We start from the raw sequence: 22302 nt of genomic DNA on the forward strand, positions 1-22302 counted from the left end.
GCAGTCTTCCGTCACAGAGGCTTAGATCTTTCCAACAACAAAGATCTACAGGACCTCCTTAAGTCTTTTGAGACCTCGAAGGAGCGTCGTTTGGCCACACCAGGTTGGAATTTAGACGTGGTACTAAGATTCCTTATGTCAGAAAGGTTCGAGCCGCTACAATCAGCCTCCTTTAAAGATCTCACTTTAAAGACTCTTTTCCTCGTCTGCTTAGCAACAGCTAAAAGAGTCAGTGAGATACACGCCTTCAGCAGGAACATCGGATTTTCATCTGAAACGGCTACATGTTCTTTGCAGCTTGGTTTTCTAGCCAAAAACGAACTACCTTCTCGTCCTTGGCCGAAATCGTTCGATATTCCAAGCCTTTCTAATTTGGTTGGAAATGAACTAGAAAGAGTCTTATGCCCTGTTAGAGCTCTTAAGTTCTATTTAAGACGAACTAAACCTTTACGAGGACAGTCAGAAGCTTTATGGTGTGCTATTAAGAAACTTTCTTTACCTATGTCGAAGAATGCAGTTTCCTATTATATCAGACTGTTGATACGAGAAGCTCATTCCCATCTGAATGAGGAAGACCATGCTTTGCTGAAGGTAAGGACACATGAAGTTAGAGCTGTCGCAACTTCAATGGCCTTCAAACAAAACAGATCTCTGCAGAGTATAATGGACGCAACCTATTGGAGAAGCAAGTCAGTGTTCGCGTCTTTTTATCTTAAAGATGTCCAGTCTCTTTACGAGAACTGCTACACCCTTGGACCATTCGTAGCAGCGAGTGCAGTAGTGGGTGAGGGCTCAACCACTACATTCCCCTAATTCCATAACCTTTTTTTAATCTTTCTCTTGAAATGTTTTTTATTGTTGTTTTTGGGTTGTCCGGAAGGCTAAGAAGCCTTTCGCATCCTGGTTGATTTGGCGGGTGGTCAAATTCTTTTCTTGAGAAGCGCCTAGATTAGAGGTTTTGATGAGGTCCTTTAGTATGGGTTGCAACCCTTGATACTTCAGCTCCTAGGAGTCGCTCAGCATCCTATGAGGATCGCGAGGCTCAGTAAGGAAGACGTACTTAAAAAGGCAGAGTAATTGTTCAAGTCGACTTCCTTACCAGGTACTTATTTATTTTAAGTTTGTTATTTTGAATAACTGCTAAAATGAAATACAAAATACTTAGCTCATAATGTAAACATGTAATGCTGGTCTCTACCCACCCCCCTGGGTGTGAATCAGCTTATATGATCACCGGCCAAGTTTAATATTGAAAAATTTTATTTTTATTAATAAAATAAATTTTTGAATATACTTACCCGGTGATCATATATTAAAGGACCCTCCCTTCCTCCCCAATAGAGACCCAGTGGACCGAGGAGAAAATTGGTTCTGTGTTTACATGGAGTACTTGAGTACCTGCTCGACAGATGGCGCTGTTGATGTACACCCTCACCTGTATAGCGATCGCTGGCGTATTTTGTCCTTAGGTTTTTCTGTCGGGCAGCAGAGCTGACAGCTTATATGATCACCGGGTAAGTATATTCAAAAATTTATTTTATTAATAAAAATAACATATTTTAATGTTTTTACTGATTTATGTTTCCTTGTTTCCTTTCCTCACTGGGCTATTTTCCCTGTTGGGACCCCTGGGCTTATATCATCCTGCTTTTCCATCTAGGGTTGTAGCTTAGCAAGTAATAATTATAATGATAATAAACGGATTTTGAGCGAAGCGAAAAATCTATTTTTGGGTGAGATAGCCATGTCGTCCTGATGGAAGGTTCCTTCAGTAGCTTCCTAAGGGTATATATGACTTTAGTAGATATTCCCAGAGAATTAAACTAAAGGTTTCACAGAATTCTAACTTTTGGCGCAAGTACCCTTAAGGTTTCCTTTTAGGATATCGTATAATAACAGGGGATGTATACTTGACACGCCACATAGCTATCTGCACCGCACATAGCGTTTACGCTTCGAGGGGGAAGTTGGTGGCAAGATATGGGAGGAGCTGTTACAAAGTTCTCCTCCTCCGTTACTGTTATGGTACTCGGATGACGTCATAAACGACACCATCTTGGTCGCCATCTTGGCTGACGTCATAACCGCTCGCGTCCTCCTTTCCTTCTCTAGTAGCGTCTATGACCTGGTGTTTTTTCCCAGTTGTTCGCTATTTACTGCCAGCATGTCGCAATCTTCAGCTTCTTCTGCCTCTGGAAAGTTGAGTACCATATTCTTATATTGTATGAATTAGCTCTGGCCATAAAGTAACGCCTTTTTATCTTTAAATACCGTGTTTTGTGGCGGAGCTGTTGCCTAACCGGAGGCGTCCCTGACGCTGTTGTTCGCTTCGCATGCTTTATTTAGTTAGCCAGAACAACTATCCCGGTTTCTTAACTAATTATTAGTATTAGTTATTACCCAAAATGATAATAATAATAATAATGATAAATAATAATAATGATAATAATAATAATAATAATAATAATAATAATAATAATGATTGAAAACATGAAAATTCACTAGAAAAAAACAAATTTCCTATATACTGTACATATACATATCCTTGACTAATCTATGCTGGGACGCTGTGTCCTACCTAACAACTTACCAATAGTAAAATAGATTGTTTTCTAAGAATGTTTGTTAAGACTTTTTTTTTTTTTTTTAAGTGGAGTGCTTCCAAACTAACCTCCCTCAGCCTAATCTGAACTATGGGGGCCCCAAGAAGTAATAAGTTTGGGGTTGTGATCTTTATCGTCCTCACACAATCCTGTGCCCAAACTTCGAGGGAGTAGAATGCACCTGGTCACAATGTTATACAGTAGATACAATTTAATTTATTGTAAGGAAATAGTTTTGTAAATTTTTCTTATATGATATTCAAGGAGATATTGTCCACAAACAAAAGGATATATATAACTGCCTGTATATTAGTAGTGGCAATTATAAGTTTTCAAAGTACAGTAATGATTTGTATATATTTTCTTCCTATGTATGTATCCTTTGAATTTGAAAGTAATTTAGATGGGGTACTGCTTTAGATAAGTAAAATTAAATCCATTTCAACAGAATATGAACAAATTGGGGAGCCCATGAGGTAAGGTCGCAATCAAGTTCATTTTAAACTGAATAGGAATACAAGATGGCATTTTGGTAGTCGAATCTGTAAGACTGGATTTCTTATGAATGGATGTAATAGAACTCTTCATTATGGGTTCAATAATTGATATATCCAGAATTTTTTGTTGTGCTTGGTATACAAGTTATTTAAAGATAATGTAACCGAGCACCCTCAGTTGATCTAAAGTTAAGGCAGATTAGATGTTATATAAATTTCATTATTGTTACAGTGAAATACAAGGCTACCCATAATTGAGTCTGCTCATCGTAATATCAAGATAGTTTTCAATCAGTCATGGCAGGCTATTGGAAACACACCTGCCTGTCATTTTATTGGACAGGAATTTGAAATGGCTATAACTCGATAGTTTCTAGTTTTGTCTGCAATCTCACTATCCTGATGATCTAGGGATGGGGATTTTGGGGGGTGCCTATAGATCGACCTGCTGAGTTATCAGTAGCCATTGCCTGGCTCTCCCTGGTCCCAGCTTGATGGAAAAAGGGGTATGGGCGCTGATCATGTGTATATATATGATCAGTCTCTAGGACATTGTCCTGTCCCTTGCTCCTGACATTTTGAGCAACCTTTAAAAACTTGAATAACTCTATATCCTACTTCTACAAATGCTGGAGGAATCACCAGTTTAAGATACAAATTGAGCTACCAAAAAAATAGATTTAATCAAGACCACTTTCCCTTATTGCTCAGTTTTAGCTAAAAATGTATATTGTTAAAACAATTTGCAAAGAAAGCTAAACATCAAGTTACAGTGATTGAACATGTAGTTTTTATAATGAATTAATCTTATAATGACAATATTAATGTTTGCCTTAAGAGTAATGCAATTCCAAATTATTTGTTTGTGAGAGTGAAGAACAATGTCTCTTTGTATTCAAGTATAGATTCACTATTATCAAAAATCAAATTCAAACATAGCTTATAACATGATAAACATTAATGTCTTTCAATGACTTGCAATCATCAATGATGAAATGGGAGAGAAGAAAGGGGGCCAACTTAATTAACAACTGTTTAGCAGTACTCATATTATCAAATAGCCCAGCGTAAGTGTTATGTGATTAATATAATTTAGGATATTTTTGTAATTCGACTTGGAAAACACTGCCGCAATGACGAGGGAGTCACAGTGTTTACACCTGTAGGAGTTGTTGGAAAACACTGCCGTAGTGACGAGGGGGTCATATCATTTACACCTGTAGGAGTTGTCAGGTAGCTGCTGTCCAGGTTGGGTGTTTACCCCCGGGCTCCAAGGTTGTGAAATTTATGGCGCTGGACCTTTCGTGCTATTTCCTCGTTGGTTAGTGAGTTGCAACTCGAAGATCATCCATTATTATTATCATTATTATTAATATTACTTGCTAAGCTACAACCCTAGTTGGAAAAGCAAGATGCTATAAGCCCAGGGGAAATAGCTTAGTGAGGAAAAGAAGCAAGGAAAAATAAAATATTTCAAGAACAGTAACATTCAAATTTAAAAACTTTAACAAAATAAGAAGAAGAGAAATTAGATAGAATATTGTGCCCAAGTGTACCCTCAAGCAAGAGAACTCTTAACCCAAGACAGTGGAAGACCATGATACAGAGGCTATGGCATTACCCAAGACTAGAGAACACTGGCTTGATTTTGGAATGTCCTACTCCTAGAAGAGCTGCTTACTATAGCTAGAGAGTCTCTTCTACCCTTGCCAAGAGGAAAGTAGCCAGTGAACAATTACAGTTCAGTAGTTAACCCCTTGTGTGAAGACGAATTATTTGATAATCTCAGTGTTGTCAGGTGTATGAGAACAGAGGAGAATCTGTAAAGAATAGGCCAGTCTATTTGGTGTATGTATAGGCAAAGGGAAAGTGAACCTTAACCAGAGAGAAGGATCCATTGAAGTACTGTCTGACCAATCAAAGACCCCAATGGGTAGCTGGTGCCTTGGCCAGCTTGTAAGGTGAGTTTAACTATAAGCTATCTCAGCCTATTCCAAGAAAGTATGGCATCTAAGATTACAATGGACATGATTAAGTTGTTCAAAGGTAAAGGAGACGTTGTATCATGGTTGAAGAAGGTAACCTTAGTGGCTAAGGTTTAGAAAATATCAGACTTAGCAGCCAATTTTATTCTTTTGTATCTGGAGTCTGATGCTATAGCACTATATTTGGAAATGGGTGATGAAGACCAAGAAAGTGCAGCAAAAATTCAAGAAAACTAAAAGTAGCCTTTTCTGATGATCCATTCTCTGCATTTGGAAAACTTGTTCAATTGAAGTGGATGGGAGAACCATTTGATATGTATGCTAATGAGATTAGGAGGTTGGCTGGTTTAGCCAAGTTTGATAAGATTGGTTTATAAAATATGGTGAAAATAACATTTGTTAATGGTTTTCCAAATAATATTAGTGTTGCTTTACAGCAAGTGCAAATGTGATGACAGTGGCAATGAGTGAATTGATTAATCATGCTAAGATTTCGTAATCTAAACAGCAAGGTGGTGTGGCAGCTGTAACTGTCAGAAAGGGTGGAAAAGGTGGTTGGAAACCTGTGAGTAGGGCTAGGCTTTTCCAGTTTAAGGGTTGAGATGGCCCTCATATGGTAAAAGACAGTAGAGAGACACAGGTGAGGTGTTTTAGGTGTAATAAAATTGGTCATATGGCCAGTCGTCAAGAAGAGGATGCGGAAAATGAGTAAGGGGTGTCGTCTGCGCCTGTAGCCGCCCTTTTGATGATAAAATGGTGCATCTTGGTACATTGCCTATACTGTAATTGATGTTTGGATTGGTAACGAGCTTGCAAAGGGACTTTCAGATACAAGCTGCTCTGCATCTGTGGTACATTCCAAATTTGTGCCCCAATGTCAAAGGTGTCAAAGGTGTCTGGTTTCAGTTCCAGTTCCATCAGAATAGATGCTCACCAGAACGTCAGCTGGGCAAGCCCAACCCCCCACTGTGGTGCCCTACCATAGCAGTAGCCTCCCCAGTGCTTTTGATGGGAGTCGTATTAAGTGTAAAGTTGCAGAATACGGAGAGCTAGGTGTGAAAGGTTTATGTGTGACAGTGAGGGCTATAGTGTCAAATCAACTGGTTAATGGTTAATGGCACTGATGTGATGTTATAAGTTGATGTTATTGACCAATTGGGAGGTGTCACAGTGACCCAAGGAAAGGTATGCTCTGGTGCCTTTGGTGTTGCTTCAGTTGGTCAAGAAATTGAGTGTAGACTTGGTGGCGAGACTGATGACAGTTGTTCAACAGTTGTAATTGAAGACCAAGACTTTTATGCTGTGTTTGATGGACAAAAATGGACTGTCTGGTGGTTTTGGAAAAATAATGAACCTGTGACATTGAAGAATGATTTAATTTGTTATAATAAAAAGCTGTAGGGTTGAAAGAAAGAAGAATTTGAGAATGAAGTAGACAGGTGGATTGCTGAGGGTATTTTAGTTGTATGGGAAGAAGATGTTTTAATAAACAATTATTGAACTAACATTGACCATTCACTAGGGAAATGCCTTTTGTGGTTCTACAGTTAATCACTGATACTTATTATCAGATAAAGATAATGGCAATAATTGGAATAAAATATACTAACACCCATGAGTTTCTAATGAACTACATACGATGAATTTTGCAATTTGTTGTTGTATCAGTTTTGGCACCTACTGTACCACCTGTCATTTATCAATTCTTCCCCCTCCTCTTGCTTCGAACAACGGTGATGTCATTAGCATACCATCAGTGATCAGTCAGGGACTTGTCCCTTCAGTCAGAAGTCAAGGCCATGCTGGAGAAGGGCACTCTCCAAAAGCCTGACGATGGCTTCCCAGGCTTCTTTAGTCAACTCTTTCTTGTAGAAGTGTCTGGAGGCTAGAGACCAGTCATAGGCCTCTCTGCTCTGAAGGGTGACAATGAACTTAAAAAGGATGAATAATTCCAGATTCCAATCCATCCTGACTCCAGCAAGTACTTATGATATATATACTGTACAGTATATCTATATCTATCTGAGGCTCACTACCTGAAACGAAGAAATCCTGGTATCGTACATTGACAGATTCTGGGTTTTAGGTGTGAACTCAGTGACTAAGGAGAATGAGACCCAATGGTGTTGCCAAACCACCGGTGCACGAGGTGTAAAGAACCTTAGCTTTGCATCTCTTACAAGGGTCTGAGGTTCTGTAGCTTGTTTTAAGTACCCAGTCAGTTGGAATGGGGACCTACTCCTATCTAAGGGCAAGTCTCCTATGTAAAGGACAAAGGTTTGTATTTGTGCCGAAACAAATGACAAATTTGGAGATAATTTGTATTTTTCGTAACTATACAAGCCTGAGTCCTTTACTTATACTTTCCTGCCATCACCTACCCCCTAGAAGGTCCTAGCCGTTATTAGAAAACGTGCTCAGTTAGCAAGCATGGATGCGGGCCATCCCTGCTCCCAGCCAGTAACTACCTCCTACCTGTTTACATATCGTTATGAAAATTTAATAACCTTATACTCCTGCTTTGCTGATAATCTATCCTATGTAAAGATCTCATATTTGTATAATTAGGAAAAATAAAAATTCTCTTCAAACTTGTCATGTTTAGCAAAGGAGAAAGCGTTGGCATTGCTGCCTGAAAGCAAAGCCATTGAGCTTGAAAATATGTGATCATAAATATTTTTTATTAATTTTACAAAGCTATGTATAGAAAATATTGTGTTTTTCCTTGATAGAACTTCATAATATTAATAGCAATACTTTCAATGATGTATTTACAAGCTCGACAACTATGTTTTACTGGCAGAATTGCCAACGTTTCTCTTTTGCTGAACACATCATTACCTGCTACAATGGTACTGTTGGGCACACAAATTTCTGGCACACCTCGCTCTGAGGAAATCCACACTGTCTCACGCTTACTACACTGTGAGTAACCAATCATATAATGTAGGGAGAGATGACAGAGGTGGTAGGTTTGACTAATCACAGGAACTCACTCTGCAGTAAGGGTGTGACATGGCGCACTTCTTTAGGCCACTGTATGCCTAGAATTCCTCTGTGCAACAGTACAACTATGAGACGTCTCCTTAGCTTTCCGTGCAAGTATTATTAATGAAGCCAACTGTACCAGTTAGGATTGATGTAGATATTCAAAGCTGTTGATGCCAAATCCATAATTACCAAGCTGATCATTTGTATTTCACAGGACACACTGTAGTTTAATGGTAAAAAGTGCAGTAACGGCCGTTGAGTGGTTACCACGTGCAGAACGCTTTGTTTTGTTAGCTACAAAAACTGCAAGTTTGCGACTCTTTGACACAAGGGATAAAAAAACAGTTTGGGATATTGGACCGGATACTTGTGCAGACCTTAAAGATCAAAGGTGGGTGCAGTGTTCATGAATTTTGTTTATTTATAAGGTATTGAAAGTTGAGTTCCATAAATGGCTGAGTATGAAGCATAATATTGTGTTGAGAGTCATTGCTGTGATAATAGTCTGCTTTCAATAAAGCTAATAATAATTAAGATTATTCCTCTTATGTCCTGTTTAGCTAAAAATTTATATGAATTTGGAAGATAATGCTATTTTATTCTCATGATTATTATGTGATTGATATTTTTGCATATAACGCATATCTGTTATATCTTTGCAGAATGAAGTATGTAAGACTGATTTTTCTTTTCATTATTTTTACATTCTAAGACAATTGTTCTTGCAGCAATAAGTGTGGCATGATAATCCCACCTAATATTACTAACATGAATGTACTATATGTTTAGGATAATGGGAGTTCGAGTAAGTCCAGGAGAAACAAGTGCTATCATAAGTGTTGCCCCTCGGGTGAGACCACAAGGGAAAACGACCCCTCCAGCTCCACCCGCATTACACACCCTTGATATGAAAAGTCTTAAAATTGAGGTTAGTGACTAACTTGATATTATGATACACATTTGTGATTAATCCTGAAATATACATATGTGTAGGGCTTTTCCAGTCCTGTGTTATTAAGGCAACAAACATTTAATGTTGGTACTGATCTTAATATATTCTATATTTTTTATTCATTACTCCCCATAAATAGTTTATTTATTCCCTTTCCCCACTTGGTTATTTTTCCCTGTTGGAGCCGTAGGGCTTGTAGCATCCTGTTTTTCCAGCTAGGGTTGTAGCATAGCTAGTAATAATGATAACAAGGGTAATTCCTAGCTTTTAACAAATACAAATGCATGTAGAGATTAGTATTCATATTGTGGGAATTCTTAATTCTAAATCCAAGTATTTATCATGTAAACATAACTTTCTTCTTTTCTTTCTTTTTAAGAACTCCTACAGACTTGATGAAGGTGTTGTGAATGGATGCATTATGAATCATAATGGCGGTCTTCTAGTTTGTGGGTGTAACGATGGATCTGTCAGAATTATAGATTTGAGATGTCCAGATGTTATAGCGTCCTGGCCTGCTCATCAAGGTGAAGTGTTCACTGTACGACTTTCTCCTCAGGAAAACAACATATATACTATAGGCAGCGATAATAGGGTAATGATATTTCTATTTGCAGTTGGTTTCACAAAATATTTACAAACATTTATTGTAGTTTTACATATATCTTTTAAATTGGTTAGTTCTGTTTGATTTTTGTTTTATGTGAAAATTACAATTGCAACATTATCTCAGCATTTTCTGTACTCTACAGTTTGCCTGCTGGAGCATGGCCCAGACAGGCGCTCGTATTATGGATCACGTTCTTCATGAGCGTGCTGCTGGACCTTTCCTTGTTGGTGTTGGTGGAGGTGGAGCTTCAGGCCGAAGTGTTCTTCTACGTCCATACGGTCCATTGTTTGCCCTTCATCAGGAAGGGGATCATGTACTTACCTGCTCTCCATCAGGTCCTGTTTTTTATAGGGTTGGTATTATAATAAAGTTCTGTTCCATAAGTTTCTTTGTAACGCACTAATGGTTTTAATTAAGCACATTTTATTCGAACACTGTCTTATTATTGCATTTCAGTTGTAATAGAATGTCATGTTATTCTGAACTTGCTTGTTTCATAATTAAAGCTCAAGTGTTCACTCATAAATTTACCTTCATTTAACAAAAGCTTACAGAGGGCTGAAGTACTTCTACTAGTGTTTTTAAAATGTAGGAATTACTATTATCTATAGTATAGAGAGTGATCAGCACTTAATTTTTCATTAACATCTATGATTTTCATGCTTTTACTATACAGTACTTTTCATTCATTTTATTTTCTCCATTTTGAATGATTATACAATCGTTTCTTAATTTCATATGTTCGTTAGCGTAATTCAGTAATCCAGCATGTTTATCCTTATAGTTTTTGTTATATTAAAAGATGGCTCAAAGAACTTGTATTCTCTGGAGATTCTCCTGTACACTTTCTTCATCATTAATTCTTTATGCCAAATTTCCCATTATTAGGTTAGACATTAGTTCTTTCCCTTTCTACTATCCTGTGTGTTGAGTAAATGCTCCTCTTCCCTTCTCACCCCATACCCTTACCACCTGTATCTTGAGGATCATATTGTATTTTTCTGCCTCTTGCCTCATTTTTCATAGGATATTCATTGCGTTTGAGAGAGATGTCTCATTATTTGTTAGAATCCATGTCTCTATTGAACTGAGAGGTATAGGCCAAATGCTCTTCTCATAACATCTCTTAATGTTTATGTACACAGGGACTGTATATGTTCATGCAACCTCTGACATGCCTTCTGGTAACTCTGGATCTGCCCAGGTTTCTGTAAATGTTTGTGCAAGAACTGCTCACCTCATTTTGCAAACTTTACAAATTCCCATACAACCAACTAGCAGATGTACATGCATGATGCAAACACGCTTACAACTTGTGAAATAGTCTCATATTATCAGGTGTATGTATGAGTGTACATAAACTTTTTTAGATTTTACTTTACCTGACTTTTCCACCATATTGCATTCATCCTTTCTTATAAATCAAAATTTTTATCAAAGTCAATGATATCAACAAAGATAAATATACACAAATTGTTCATTATATATGAAGCATATTAACTTTTTGCTCAAAATTAGTTAGCATCATTATTAAATATTTAGGTAATCGATTGCAAAGGGTTGTTGATGGGCACCATGGTGTTCCTTAGTGTCATTTTTTGGGGCCATTACTTTTCATATTACATACACATGACATTTGGTTTGGCCTAGAAAATAAGCATGTTGCATATGCAGATGATGCTACCCTCTTTGCATCAATTCCATCTCCTGAAGGTAGATCTGGGGTTGCTGAATCCCTTTATAGAAGAGAAGCTTTTAGCACTTGTTGGAGAATTGGTAATGTTACTCACTATGTAAATATGTTTGTGGTAGCTCAAGTCCAGCTGATTAATGCCCAATTTCCGTAACTCCAATATTATCTAAGTTTTTTAACGTCTTCTGGCAAAACATCTTAATAAGTTTGCTGAAGGTAATCATCTATTCCCTATTTTGCAATTTAGATTTTTCAATATTTAACTTAGCCGGTGATTATATAAGCTGCAACTCTGTTGCTCGACAGAAAACTCTACGTTAAAAATCCGCCAGCGATCGCTATGCAGGTAGGGGGTGTACTTCAACAGCGCCATCTGTCGTGCAGGTACTCAGTACTCAATGTAAACAAAGAACTCAATTTTCTCTCTGTCGGGCTACCGGCAAGACCTACTAATTCGCTGTTGCTAACTGGATTTGTTTTCACAACTATTTGGTGAAGTACACTATTCTAGTTTTGAGCTTTCGCTATGCAGGTGTTTTATCTTCATCTCAAAACTTGAACTCGTTTTGGATAGATTTAATTATGGTGAACAAGAGAGTATGGACTTTCTTTCACTTTTAAATGGCCGACCCTTCCCTTAGACGGAAGTGTGTTTAGGCTTTTAGTAATTATCTTATCACGTTATAGATTTTCCTCTATATATATCTCTCCGCCTTTATTAGGCCTCTTCGATTAACTTTCCATTTTTTATAAACATATAAAATAAATTTTAATGCTTTGTTTATATAGACCTTTCCTGAGAGTAGGCGGTCCTAACTTGGAAATGAAGTTAATCAACATTGAGCCCTTTATATCGTCTTTAGCTTTTAAAGGATTTAAAACTTTTTAAATGTAATATTTTATGAAAGAATTTCTTTGATAGTCTTCGTACTGTTTTCAAAGATGAATTAACGTTTAGTTTTTTATGCTACGCAGTTGTTGACGTTCAGGACGTTCAACATGCGCTCTATCGTTACGATAGAGAGAGAGTGTATCACGGTTTCACTTTGCAGTAAGAGTAAATCGATTCTGACGTTTTGTTCATTCTTTCTTAGCTTAAATGTTTTAAATTCTATTTTAAAGGAACTTTTTAATTGAAAAACCTTTCAGTTTTTTCCTTTAGTCAAATAACATGTTTTTTTGACGATATATAATTGGGCTCTTCTCTTAGGTGCGAAATCAAGAGAGAAAGAGAGAGAGAGATAGAGACGGAGGGAGAGAGAGGAGAGAAAACGTTCCGTTCAAGCGGGTAACGTTGTTCTCGTGTTACTCTCGTCCCTAGTCTCTGTACGGGGAGGAAGGATAAAACGTTTTTAGGTTTTTATTCTCGTACCCAGGCTATGTGCGGTGAGAGATTGAAAACGTAGTTATATGAACTAGTGTTTAGTCTCTTTCCCAGCCACTGATTTTTCTTTTTATCTTAAAATATGTTTTCTGTTTTTTGCTGGTATTATGAGCTTGCATTATACGACTAATTTCGCAATTACTACCTTTTAATGAAGGGTAGAATTGCGTGTTTCAGGTAGAAATAAGTGCAAAACAGAAAATCGAAGTGATAAAGTGATATGCGCAAAGTGTTACAGTGTTGCGTCCGAGGCGCAAAGTGTTACAGTGTTGCGTCCGAGGGTTCGTCTGTTCGTGCCTGTCGTTCACCTAGTCCGGGACCTCTTGCAAGCTCCCAAGCCCAGGGGAGAAGTAATGTCAAACGACTTATGGGTTCGAGAGGCCTTGACCAACGAACAGACGTTTTCCCTCTATGGTATCGGGTGTTTCTTACCAAGATCTCCCCTACCATAAGGCGAGAGAGACGTTGTTTCTCCTCGCCATCCGTAGGCTTTTCGCATAAGAAACCTGTCACAAGGTTTCGAAGCCCTTAAGCGAAAGTCAGTCCTTTCAGGACAGGTCCAGCGTCCTGGTTACAGCCTTTAGGACAGCTCTGACCCTATGCAGTCATCGGATAACTGCTCGCCGCCTAACAAAAGCGTAACACAGACTCCGAAAGTCTTTTTTTGTAGGCAAAGTGTTGCGGTCACAGACGTTACCCTCGTCTATTACCACAACCATTTCCGTTGATCCTTAAGGGGTTGTATGGCAAACATGCAGTATATGCTTGCCTCCCTTATGGAAGACTATTCTGCCGATTAGTCCGTTGAGTCTAGCCGTTTATCTCATCGATATCCTGGCTTTCAGCCAACCTAACGTTCCTTTGTGCTTACTGTTGACGTTGGCGTAGCTTAACACGTCAGTCAGGTTGTTTAGAACCACACTCGATGCGGTCTCGTGTGGTTTTTCAGCAGCATTTGGACGTTAGGCCACTGGCTGATGCTCCTGTTGACGTTCTAGATGTTCACTAACAATCGGAGTTGACTTGTTTTGACGCTGTGCGTCAACCTCCGCATTCTAGAGTTGTTTTGACTGCTCAGTCTAGGCAGTCAAAGCAGTCTCGAGTGGACGCTGTACGTCCTCACGCACCTGTTGTGGTTGACAGTTCAGTTGTTGACAGTTCACAGACTGTCAAGCAGTTACATGACGTTGCGTTCTGGTCCGCTACTAATGCACCAGTGAGAGACTCAGCTTTTATCGGACAAGGTTCCTGTAGATGAGGAAGTTGCTGTTCTCCCTCCTACTGATATTCCCTTGAGGACTCTGTCAGATGGAGAGGAGCCTTAAGCTGCTTAGCCTCCTATGGACTTTAATTAAATCATGATGATTTTTTTAAGGATCTTCGTCCGGATCTTGTAACTGCTGCTCCTCGTTCACCTAAACGTCAGAGCTTACACTAGGCCTAGCTACTTCGAAGCCGTTGTTTTTAAGCTAGTGCTCTCTCGCTCTCCTAGAGAGCGTTACGTTTGCTAGGCGACTGGTTTTTCACCAGGAGGAGTTTGGGGGATACAGCCTTTGCTTTCCCTTCTTTTAAACTGGTTTATAGAGCGAGAGTCTGATATGACACGAGAGAAGTTCTCGGCTTGGGAGTTCATGCCTCTGCCCAGATAGACTTCTCAATTCTGGTAGACTCTCCCTGGCGCCTAGCCAGGAGACGCTCCAAGTTGTTTACAGGTCAACTTCTCAGAGGGATGGTAAACGGTTCCGCCTCAGTCGCTAACCCCGTCTGTTGCCACACCTGCTCCCGTAGACCCTAAATGGGCTTTGCTGCAAGACATGCAGTCCAAGCTTGCGTCCTTGATAGAGGACTTAAATGCGGAGAAGAACCTTCTGGCCAACAACCTTCCAACCGGTCGGTTGTGCGCCCTGTTGACGCTGAGGTAACCTACTCGCGTCTGCCAGTTGAGGTGGTTCCTCCACCGATGCGACCCAGTGTGGGTTGCCAGCCGCACGTTGACGTTAAGCGACGCTCGGAGGTGGTTGTTGACGTTCAGGACGTTCAACAACCAGCAGAGGTGACTTGTTGTGACGCAGTGCGTCAACCTCAGCAACCCGGTAGGGTGTTGACTGCACAACCCAGACGGTCTAGACAGTTTCGGGTTGACGCTGTGCTTCCTCGCGCACCCATGGTTGTTGAGAGTTCACAGACTGTGCAGCAGTTCCATGATATTGCGTCCGGCTCCGTCACGCATCCACCAGTGCGACCGGATTCAGCGAGCCAGACGTTGCCCACTCCGTTGCCGTTTCCTCATCAGTTTCGGATGAGGAACCCTCTGATGAGGACGTTGCTGAACAACAAGACGATCAGCCCCCAGCCCTGCTATCCATCCAGAAGATGCTGAAGAAGGAACGCTGCTCAGTCAGGCTGTGGATGAGTCTGGTAGGGACGCTGTCATCCGTGGATCAATTTGTGTCACTAGGAAGACTACACCTCCGTCCTCTTCTATACCATCTAGCTTTTCACTGGAAAAAGGACAAGACGCTAGAAGCGGTCTCGATCCCGGTTTCCGAAAAGATAAAGTCTTGTCTGACTTGGTGAAAGGACAATATCAACCTAAGAGAGGGTCTTCCCCTGACTGTTCAGACTCCCAACCACGTTCTCTTCTCGGACGCATCGGACGTAGGCTGGGGTGCGACATTAGACGGTCGGGAATGCTCGGGAATATGGAACTCGAGTCAAAGGACAATGCATTTCAACTGCAAGGAGCTACTGGCAGTACGTCTGGCCTGGAAAAGCTTTAGGTCTCTCCTTCAAGGCAAAGTGGTGGAGGTGAACTCGGACAACACCACGGCTTTGGCGTACATCTCCAAGCAAGGAGGGACCTACTCTCTGACGTTGTACGAAATCGCAAGGAACCTCCTCACCTGGTCAAAAGGTCTAGACATATCACTAGTAACGAGGTTCATCCAAGGCAACTTGAATGTCATGGCAGATTGTCTCAGTCGGAAGGGACAAATAATTCCAACAGAATGGACCCTCCACAAGGATGCATGCAAGAGACTTTGGGCCACCTGGGGCCAGCCAACCATAGATCTCTTCGCAACCTCGATGACCAAGAGGCTCCCAATATTTTGCTCACCAATCCCGGACCCAGCAGCAGTTCATATAGATGCCTTTCTCCTAGATTGGTCACATCTAGATCTATATGCATTCCCTCCGTTCAAGATTGTCAACAAGGTACTGCAGAAGTTCGCCTCTCACGAAGGGACAAGGTTGACGCTAGTTGCTTCCCTCTGGCCCACGAGAGAATGGTTCACCGAGGTACTTCGATGGCTAGTAGACGTTCCCAGAACACTTCCCCTAAGGGTGGACCTTCTACGTCAGCCACACGTAAAGAAGGTACACCAAGGCCTCCACGCTCTTCGTCTGACTGCCTTCAGACTATCGAAAGACTCTCGAGAGCTAGAGGCTTTTCGAAGGAGGCAGCCAGAGCGATTGCTAGAGCAAGGAGAACATCCACCCTTAGAGTCTACCAATCGAAGTGGGAAATCTTCCGAAACTGGTGCAAGTCAGTATCCGTATCCTCGACCAGTACCTCTGTAACTCAAATAGCTGACTTCCTCTTATATCTGAGGAAAGAACGATCTCTTTCAGCTCCCACTATCAAGGGTTACAGAAGCATGTTGGCATCAGTCTTCCGTCACAGAGGCTTAGATCTTTCCAACAATAAAGATCTACAGGACCTCCTTAAGTCTTTTGAGACCACGAAGGAGCGTCGTTTGGTTACACCTGGTTGGAATTTAGACGTGGTATTAAGATTCCTTATGTCAGACAGGTTCGAACCGCTACAATCAGCCTCCCTGAAAGATCTCACCTTAAAGACTCTTTTCCTGGTATGCTTAGCCACAGCTAAAAGAGTCAGTGAGATTCATGCCTTCAGCAAGAACATCGAATTCTCATCTGAAACGGCTACATGTTCTCTACAACTTGGTTTTCTAGCCAAAAACGTGCTGCCTTCTCGACCTTGGCCAAAATCGTTCGATATTCCAAACTTATCGTATGGTTGGAAATGAACTAGAAAGAGTCTTATGCCCTGTAAGAGCTCTTAAGTTCTATTTAAAACGAACTAAACCTTTACGAGGCCCGTCTGAAGCTTTATGGTGTTCAGTTAAGAAACCATCTTTGCCTATGTCAAAGAATGCTTTATCCTATTTTATCAGACTGTTAATACGAGAAGCTCATTCCCATCTGAATGAGGAAGACCAAGCTTTGCTGAAGGTAAGGACACACTAAGTTAGAGCTGTCGCAACTTCCGTGGCCTTTAAACAAAATAGATCTCTGCGAAGTATAATCGACGCAACCTATTGGAAAAACAAGTCAGTGTTCGCGTTTTTTTATCTTAAGAATGTCCAGTCTCTTTACGAGAACTGCTACACTCTGGGACCATTCGTAGCAACGAGTGCAGTAGTGGGTGAGGGCTCAACCACTACAATTCCCTAATTCCATAACCTTTTTAATCTTTCTCTTGAAATGTTTTATTGTTGTTTTTGGGTTGTCCGGAAGGCTAAGAAGCCTTTCGCATCCTACTTGATTTGGCGGGTGGTCAAAGTCATTTCTTGAGAAGCTCCTAGATTAGAGGTTTTGATGAGGTCCTGTTGTATGGGTTGCAACCCTTGATACTTCAGCTCCTAGGGGTCGCTCAGCATCCTAAGAGGATCGCGAGGCTCCGTAAGGAAGACGTACTTAAAAAGGCAGAGTAATTGTTCAAGTCGACTTCCTTACCAGGTACTTATTTATTTTAAGTTTGTTATTTTGATAACTGCTAAAATGAAATAAAAAATCCTTAGCTCATAATAATGTAAACATTTATTGCTGGTCTCTACCCACCCCCCTGGGTGTGAATCAGCTTATATAATCACCGGCTAAGTTAAATATTGAAAAATTTTATTTTTATAATAAAATAAATTTTTGAATATACTTACCCGGTGATTATATATTAAAGGACCCTCCCTTCCTCCCCAATAGAGACGCAGTGGACCGAGGAGAAAATTGAGTTCTTTGTTTACATTGAGTACTGAGTACCTGCACGACAGATGGCGCTGTTGAAGTACACCCCCTACCTGCATAGCGATCGCTGGCGGATTTTGAACGTAGAGTTTTCTGTCGAGCAACAGAGTTGCAGCTTATATAATCACCGGGTAAGTATATTCAAAAATTTATTTTATTATAAAAAAGGGATTTTGACGTAGGAAAAATCTATTTCTGGGCGAGGGACCTGTGCCGCCCAGTGAATAAGCTCCATTTAGCACTTATTCTTAGGTAATTTACTGCTAAATATACCAGAGAAAAAATGTAAAGGAGTGCTAGGTTAACTAGCTCGCTCACCTATTGGTGTCGGTATAAAATTGGGCGTATAATCCAGAGGTCCCGCACTATTTAGATTCATCCACGACAAAGATCCCAATAGAGGAGAGCCGTTCAACCTCACTCGGCACCACCAACTCTGCATCCGCTCAGAACCCAACTCCTTAGCACCCAAAGTTTGGGGACTCCAAGGGAGAGGAGCTGGGAGGGTTCACTGGGCGGCACAGGTCCCTCGCCCAGAAATAGATTTTTCCTACGTCAAAATCCCTTTTCTGGGCTCGAACCTGTGCCGCCCAGTGAATCTATACAAGAGAAATGTCACCAAACTTGCAAAATAAAGGAAAAAACATAAGCGTAAGGGAAATACAGGATGCTTTAATCAGAGATGAGTGCCACAAAACAATTATAAGGAACATAATCCACTTGGTGGAACAACTGACAAATAAGGTAAGGTATAATAATGCCGTGAGTGATGATATATACAGATACTCAGGAGTCAAAAATTAACAAATATAATAATAGTAATCAGGTGCGAAACCAACGAATACAAATAGGGTATAAATGAGGCAGGTAAGGGGGAGAGATAAAATAACAAGGAATTAACATATGAGTTACCTGGGGGTAACTACGCTCCCTGCAGCTACTGTAGGAAATTTAAGGGCTTCCAAATGTTTAAGGTAGTGTTTCTTGAACACTGAGGGTGACTTCCACCCTGTATACCTGGAAAGATCCGTAAAATTCATGTGGTGAAAAAAGCTCACCGAAGTAGCAACCGCTCTGATATCATGTGCAAGAGGAAAAGAGTCAGGGCTAGCTTGTTTAATAAAATACAAAATTTGTTGCCTGATCCCTTTAATGGTAATGGTACCGCCTTGTTCTCTAACGAATAGAGGCCCCGAGGAGTTAGAGGAGGTCCGGGATAAATAAGACCTAAGAGTAGTAACAGGGCACAGAGACGGATCTTGCGTGAGGGGAACAATTTTCCAGGAGGACCATCTGTTCTGAGGGTCTTCGTTCTTAGCTAAAAAGAATTTGTTAGGTGAAAGAAGGACCTCTCCCGAAGGAAGGAACTCAATATGACCCGGGTCTCTTGACAAAGCTGCCAGTTCAGAAATTCTTGCCCCGGAAGCCAAACTCACCAGGAAAAGTGTTTTCCTGAGAAGGGGAATGTAATCACAAGAACTGTTAATGGTATCAGAAGCCAATTTGAGTACATCATTAAGGAACCAGGTAACCGGGGTAGGACGAGTAACCGGTTTCAGTCTGGCACAGGCTTTCGGAATAGAAGCTAACACAGAGTCGGTTAAGTCTATGTTAAAACCCACTAGGAATATCTTTTTCAAGGCAGATTTAATAGTGGTGATAGTATTGGCTGCCAGACCTGATTCTAATAAAGTTCTAAAGAAAGTGACTGTAAGGTTCAAGTTCATACAGTGTACGTCTGAGTCTATCAAAAATTTAGCCAACTTTTTAACCGCAGAATCATATTGGCGGATGGTGGAATCCCGTTTATCTGATTCTAGGAACAGGGTGTTTTGAGGATCGATATTGGCCCCATGCATGGCCGCAAACTTCATGAAGTCCATAAAGTTAGGGTGCTCTGAATGTTTGAGAAAGCGTACACAACGCGTGTTTGTACTATCTGAGACAGAACCGGATTGGGTATCGGGTGAGGGTGTAGTCTCAACTCTCGCAGGAGAGGATACCAATTGCTCTTGGGCCAGTTGGGTGCGACCAAGGCTACTCGTCCCTTGAAGGATCTCAGCTTGTCTAGGACTTTCAGTAAAAGTTTCACCGGGGGAAAGAGATAAATCCTTTCCCAGATGTCCCAATTCTGTGACATAGCGTCTGTGGCGTAGGCCTGAGGGTCTAGATTGGGAGCCACATATACTCTCAACTTGTGGTTGGACTCCGTGGCGAAGAGATCCACTTGGAGACCCGGAACCCGAGAGAGAATCCACCGGAATGACTTTAGATCGAGTGACCATTCCGATTCTAGAGGGGAGGTCCGGGACAGGGCGTCCGCCACTACGTTCCGGACTCCCGCCAGGTGGACGGCTGAAAGATGCCAACGGTTCGAGGCTGCTAGGGAGAATATGGCTACTAGAACATGGTTCAGAGGCCCTGATTTTGATCCGCCTCTGTTGAGGCAGCGGACCACCACTTCGCTGTCGAGAACCAGGCGAAGGTGTTGTCTCTTGGGTGGAGCGAGACGTTTCAGGGTTAGAAGAACTGCCATGGCCTCCAGCACATTGATGTGAAGTTGGCGGAATAAGGGAGACCAAAGACCTTGAACTTTCCTGAGCTGAGAATAGCCTCCCCAACCTGATAGGGATGCGTCCGTGTGAATGATTAACTTCGGAGGCGGAAATCGAAGGGGAACTGACTTTGACAGATTGTTGGCCCTTGTCCAAGGTAGAAGTCTTTCCCGGAGAATGGGAGGAAGGCGGACTTTCCTGTCCCGGAGCTTCCGGTTCGCCCTCGAACGCCAGACACGATTGATATCTTTCAATTTTGCCTTCAGAAGTAGATCCGTCACTGAAGCAAATTGAAGGGACCCTAGGATCCTCTCTTGGAGTCGTCTGGAACTTACTTTGTCTTTGAGAAAGCGTTTGGTGTTCATTGCAATCTCTAACCTCTTGGGTTTGGGAAGACACAGAGTATGAGATATAAGATCCCATTGCAGGCCGAGCCATTGGAACTTTGATTTCGGAAGAAGACGGGACTTCTTGAAGTTGATCTGGAAGCCTAGAGATTGAAGGTACTGGATGACTCTGTGAGTGGCTTTTAGGCAATTTTGGGAGGTGTCTGACCAAATGAGCCAGTCGTCCAGATAGGCTACTACTTGAATCCCTTGATTTCTGAGTTCCTGAACAGCAACTTCTGCTAACTTTGTGAAGATCCTTGGGGCGATGTTGAGCCCAAAGGGCATCACCTTGAAGGAGTAATTTTTGTCCCCTAGGCGGAAGCCTAGATACGGACGGAAGTGTCTCGCTATCGGGACGTGATAATAGGCGTCTGTAAGATCGATAGAGGTGGTGACGGCCCCACGGGGAAGTAAGGTCCGCACCTGCGAGACGGTAAGCATTCGAAACTTGTCGCATTGAATGGACAAGTTGAGAAGGGATAGGTCTAGAATCACTCTTCTCTTGTCCGAATCCTTCTTCGGGACACTGAACAGCCGACCCTGAAACTTCAGGTGTTTCGTTTCTTGTATGGCGTTCTTTTGTAACAGGTCCTGGACAAATTCGACTAGGTCCGGAGTGGAATGTTGATGAAATCTGTTCGGAGGTGGAGGTCCTTGAATCCAACTCCATCCCAGTCCCTTGGAGATGATACTGAAAGCCCAGGGACTGAATCTCCATTTGTTGCGGAAGGCATAAAGCCTCCCCCCTACCTGCTGCACCTCAGTATTGGTTTGAGGAGTTGCCTCCGCGTCCGCCTCGGAAGTTCTTTCCCTTACGAAAGACTCTTCCTCTACCTCTGTTCTGGTTAGAACCACGATGGTAGCCTCTACCTCTGTTATAACTCTGGGAAGAGCTATGGGCCTCATAAGACTGGTTAAAGGCAGGAGAAGTGGTGGAGGCACCGGAAAGCTGGCTCTTAGGGAGCAGAACGGTGACATAGTCGTCCGAAGGAGCCTGAGAGGTGGAAGGCTGTGCAGGAGCAACGGGAGATGGAGGAAGAGGCAGTCGGAAATTGGACGAACTACTCTGCTGTTGCCTGAACTGGGTGGAGGTATACGGGCGGAGCTTCTTCCTACCCCGGGCTTGGTAATTTGCGGGGTCATATTTCCGTTTAGGAGTCAAACCCCAACGGGTTTTAAGGCTCTGATTGACTCTAGTGGCCTCTGCCAAGACTTCCTCTACAAGATCATCAGGGAAGAGATTTGAACCCCAGCAGGAGGACCGGATAAGCTTATTAGGCTCGTGCCTAATGGTCGCCTCAGCCAGGACGTGTTTGCGACACCTACGTTTAGCAGTAGCGAAGTCATAAAGGTCGTAGTATAATGACTGCAACGTAGCCTTATTGAGAGACTTAAAGATACTCTCAGTATCATAAGTCAAGGCTATCGACTCCGTGGATGTGGCCAAGTTCAGAGTTCGGCCAACACGTAGGCGGGAATCATACTCCTGTTTAATGAGGGATTCCGGGAGACGGGGAAGCCGCTCACTAAACAAGACTGAGGCACAGTCCGCTGATAGCTTGCCAGAGGTAAAAGTGGTATGGACGTTGTCCCAACA

The 22302-nt window shown here is 41.7% G+C and overlaps 1 protein-coding gene across 1 annotated transcript in view; it reads left to right on the forward strand.

Moving 5' to 3' along the window:
- Positions 1 to 22302, forward strand: part of LOC137629517 (WD repeat-containing protein 91) — a 146760-nt gene that overhangs the window by 118458 nt on the left and 6000 nt on the right. The window contains exons 10-13 of the mRNA XM_068360896.1: positions 8291 to 8467; positions 8866 to 9004; positions 9408 to 9623; positions 9781 to 9990. Coding sequence (XP_068216997.1) covers positions 8291 to 8467; positions 8866 to 9004; positions 9408 to 9623; positions 9781 to 9990 — 742 coding nt within the window. The remainder of the gene's footprint in view (positions 1 to 8290; positions 8468 to 8865; positions 9005 to 9407; positions 9624 to 9780; positions 9991 to 22302) is intronic.

Source organism: Palaemon carinicauda, chromosome 37 (genome assembly GCF_036898095.1).
Source record: "Palaemon carinicauda isolate YSFRI2023 chromosome 37, ASM3689809v2, whole genome shotgun sequence".
Lineage (NCBI taxonomy): Eukaryota > Metazoa > Arthropoda > Malacostraca > Decapoda > Palaemonidae > Palaemon > Palaemon carinicauda.